This window comes from Acanthisitta chloris, unplaced genomic scaffold (genome assembly GCF_000695815.1).
Source record: "Acanthisitta chloris isolate BGI_N310 unplaced genomic scaffold, ASM69581v1 scaffold37846, whole genome shotgun sequence".
NCBI classification, from domain to species: domain Eukaryota; kingdom Metazoa; phylum Chordata; class Aves; order Passeriformes; family Acanthisittidae; genus Acanthisitta; species Acanthisitta chloris.
In genome coordinates, this window is record NW_008680419.1 from 1 (window position 1) to 4,000 (window position 4,000).

At 48.9% G+C, this 4,000-nt stretch overlaps 1 protein-coding gene across 1 annotated transcript; it reads left to right on the top strand.

The window, feature by feature from the left end:
- Window positions 1-400: 400 nt before the first annotated feature.
- LOC103805062 (zinc finger and BTB domain-containing protein 8A-like) lies at window positions 401-3,301 on the top strand. Its single transcript, XM_009077696.1, has 4 exons — window positions 401-691; window positions 892-1,405; window positions 2,387-2,568; window positions 2,954-3,301. Exons 1-4 carry the CDS (start codon window positions 401-403, stop codon window positions 3,284-3,286), a joined length of 1,320 nt encoding a protein of 439 aa, XP_009075944.1. The 3' UTR covers window positions 3,287-3,301.
- Window positions 3,302-4,000: the final 699 nt, after the last annotated feature.

The following is a 4,000-nucleotide window of genomic DNA, read 5'->3' on the forward strand; positions in this document are numbered from 1 at the left end:
CCCGGCCCGCTGGAGCGCAACCGGGCCGAGCTTACCGGGCGTTATCGACTCATCCCGGGGCCGAGCAGGGTGAAATTCCTCCGTGGATGATGCGGAGCTGTAGGTTCCAGGCACAGGGTGTTGCTGGTGTGGGGATGCTGGCAGCTGGAGGAGATTTGTCCCTGTTAAAGAATGGTCTTGTCTCCTTGGGTAATGAAGCTGTGGTTGTGTTTATAGGAATTGGATTGAAGAGATTGTTGAGTGTCTGTGTAACTGATCGTTTTCTTGATGTAGATTTCATCTTTATAAGCATCAAATCGGGTGGGATGCCTTGGGTTGAGTTGTAGGATGCTGAAGTTAAAAGTAATTCTTTTCTTTTTTTTGTTTTTAAAGAGGGACGTTGCATTTCATCTCAATTGGGATGGAGATTTCTTCTCACCAGTTTCACCTCTTGCAGCAACTCAATGAGCAGCGCAGGCAGGACTTGTTCTGTGACTGCAATATCTTGGTGGAGGGAAAGGTTTTCAAAGCCCATCGCAATGTGCTGTTTGCCAGCAGTGGTTTGGTTACTTCGCTCCTGTCCCAGAGCTCTAAGGAGACCAGTCAGTCCACCACAGCCACCTTCCAGGCCTTTTCTCCTGACACCTTCACAGTCATCCTGGATTTTGTGTATTCAGGCAAACTGTCTCTCACGGGGCAGAACGTCATCGAGGTCATGTCAGCTGCCAGCTACCTGCAGATGACAGATGTTATCAGTGTGTGTAAAACCTTCATCAAGTCCTCGCTGGACATAAGGAGACCAGTCAGTCCACCACAGCCACCTTCCAGGCCTTTTCTCCTGACACCTTCACAGTCATCCTGGATTTTGTGTATTCAGGCAAACTGTCTCTCACGGGGCAGAACGTCATCGAGGTCATGTCAGCTGCCAGCTACCTGCAGATGACAGATGTTATCAGTGTGTGTAAAACCTTCATCAAGTCCTCGCTGGACATCAGTGAGAAGGAGAAGGATCGTTACTTCAGCCTGTCAGACAAAGATGTGAGCTCCAACGGCGTGGAGAGATCCTGTGTGTACAGCGGGGGCTGGAAGGCAGAGAGCAGCCCCCCACATTCCCACTCCAGCCCAGACCCAGGGACGTGCATGATGGGTGGAAATGCTTGGAGCAACTTCAACTACTACCCAGCGTCTCAGAGAAATGCCCAGCAGCAGCTGTCCAAACACGAGCAGCGGCAGGAGGCCGTGAAGAAGCCGCGGCACCTGGGGCTGCAGCAGCCTGCTGACATTCCCCACTACAAATCCAGCAAGCTGGAGGACAGGGCAGCTGAGCCCACAGGCCACACTGCACCATCTGAGGAGCAAGTTCACATTGACACAGAGGTTGAGACTCCTCACGTTGGCTACCAGTACGGCCAAGGAGCTGAGGTGATGCCGAGGGGCTTAGCTGTGTCGCAGCAGGAACACGAGTCAGCACGTTCCTCCAGCAAATCCAAGTGTTCCAAAGGAGATGAGCAGTATGGGAACATGCCCTCCATCGTTGGAGTCATGGGAAACTGGGCTGAAGGTGAGTGAGGTTTAGTCCCTTCAGGTGTTTCAGAGGCACTGGAGGATGTGGTGGTTTAAGGTTTCAGGGTGCAGTGGAGTGACAGGTTAACACTTGGGCTTGGTGATCTTAAAGGTCTCTTCCAGCTTTGATGATTCCAGGAATATTGCTCAGGGAGGTGGTGGAGTCACCATCCCTGGAAGTGTTGAAGAGGCATCTGGATCTGGTGCTGGAGGATGTGGTTTAGGGGTTACAGCAGTGACAGGTTAATGGTTGGACTTGATCCTAGAGGTTTGTTTCCAGACTTGATGATTCTATGATTCTGTTCTATGATTCTTGGCACACAGTCACCTGTTCTGCCCCTGAGAAAACCTCCTTTACTGGAGGAGTAAAGCACAGTTGCCAGAAAGACAGAAATAAACATTTAGAAAGTTTAACTCTTTGTTTCTTAATCATTTAAAACTGTTGAAGTTCTTGGGATATTAAAACCAGCCTTTCAAAAGAGATAATCTTTAGTAGTTCTCCAGCTTTGTGGTGCAGATTTAAGTGGTGATATTTTGGGCTATCTTTAAGCTCGTTTTCAATAGACTCACAGACTGGTTTTGGTTGGAAGGACCTTAAAGACCATCTTATTCCACCCCCTGCCATGGGCAGGGACACCTTCCACTAGCCCAGGATGCTCCAAGCCCCATCCAACCTGGTGTATGTAAATCCACTCCTTTGTTGCAATCCTGTGTAGTCCACAGGAGAAGACAAGATCTTTCTGCTTGGAAAGACCTAGTACAATAATGCTGTGCTATTCTGCTCATAGAATACCTTTACCTAGAGCAGGGCAAGACGTGCTGTGACTTTATTGGCTCTTTTAACCCCATTATTTTCTGCCAGATGACCTGTCCAGGATGAGGTTCAAGTGCCCATTCTGCAGCCACGTGGTGAAGAGAAAAGCTGACCTGAAGCGTCACCTTCGCTGCCACACCGGGGAGCGTCCCTACCCCTGTGAGGCCTGTGGCAAGAGGGGGCTGGGTCCCCTGAGCAGCCACTTCCGAACTGTAGGTATTTTTAGGCCCTGCCTGATTGGTTTCATGGGTAAATCTGTCCTTAATTAGACACGGTGTGAGTGGATCTGGTGGATATAATGACTCCGGTGAAGGGGAGGTAACGGGAAATTAATTTGGGTTGGTTGCAGGCAATTGGAGGCATAATTTGGAGGAAAGGGGATGAGTTTCTTGGCTGATGGATGGTTTGCAGAGACTCTGCCCTCTGCAGCCTGGAGTGGAGCTGATAACACACGTGGGCTGGGGCAGTGTCACATTTGGTGTCTCTCAAAACGACTTAACTCTCCTATTCGATGCTACTCCAACCCCATGTGTTGTCAGTTTGAAAACAATCCCTCTGTGGATGCATTATCCAACCTATTCCTTCCAATCTTCCCAGATCCACCAGGCGTGTAAGCCAATCTGCAGGAAGTGCAAGCGCCACGTGACGGAGCTGACGGGGCAGGTGGTCCAGGAGGGGACGCGACGCTACAGACTCTGCAACGAGTGCCTGGCTGAGGCTGGCATAGACAGTATCCGCATTGACTTGGAGGCTGAAGCACCCCTGGAGTTCTCACAGGATGGGGATAAGGATTCCAGGTGGCACTATGGGGAAGACAACAGATCTGACGTGGAGATCGTGGAGGATGGGTCGAGCGACTTGGTCATTCAGCAGGTGGATGACAGTGAGGATGAGGCAGAGGAAAAGGAAGTCAAACCAAATATTAGGTAGTTGCAAGACAAGGATTGGGAGTTCTGTGAAGAGGCAGAATGTACTGTCCTGGCCACACACCCTCCACCAGCTGCTGTTGATCAATGACATGTGGTTGAACAGCTCCAGACTTGCATGTATTTATGGACAGGCCATTGAGTCCACTCCGGTTTGATTCCTGCTCTCCCATACTTTGCTTCATTAGAAAGGATCCATCTTTAAACAATGGATGAAACTGCAGTACTACACGGAGAACTTTTTATAGCAGACAATGGGGCATGTCCCAAAACCTCTGAATGAGGAATGAGTTCTAAGTACTTTAAAAAATGTCACAGTGTGTTGTAAATTGCCCAATTTTTACACGTGGAGAGGTGTGAGGTTTGTGTTGTGGGGTGAGAACAAAGTGTAGAGACTCCTCACACCAGGCAACTTCCCTTCACTGTTGAGAGGTGAAGAGAATCTTCCATGAAGTCTTCAAGTCATGCTAAGGAAAAGGGCAGCTAATTAAGGAGAAGCATCTGAAATGTTTTGTCACTTTTGTCTGGAAAAGCACATGTAAAATTGATTAGAACAGGGCAAATCTCTAGCAGATCATTCACTGAGGACCTGTTTCTTTACAAGCAGATGAGTGTTAGTCCTTGTCAACACGTCAGGGACAAATTGATTACCAATATGGATCATTAACTGATGCCTGTTCATGATTTTGTTCATTCTGAAAACAGGTCTCAGATTGGG

Excerpts from the sequence above, each read along its gene's own strand:
- LOC103805062 (XM_009077696.1), top strand. The coding sequence starts at position 401 with ATGGAGATTTCTTCTCACCAGTTTCACCTCTTGCAGCAACTCAATGAG. Across the intron at positions 1,406-2,386 it reads CGGCCAAGGAGCTGAGGTGA|CCCATTATTTTCTGCCAGAT; the intron begins TGCCGAGGGGCT and ends GGCTCTTTTAAC. Across the intron at positions 2,569-2,953 it reads TGAGCAGCCACTTCCGAACT|ATCCACCAGGCGTGTAAGCC; the intron begins GTAGGTATTTTT and ends CAATCTTCCCAG.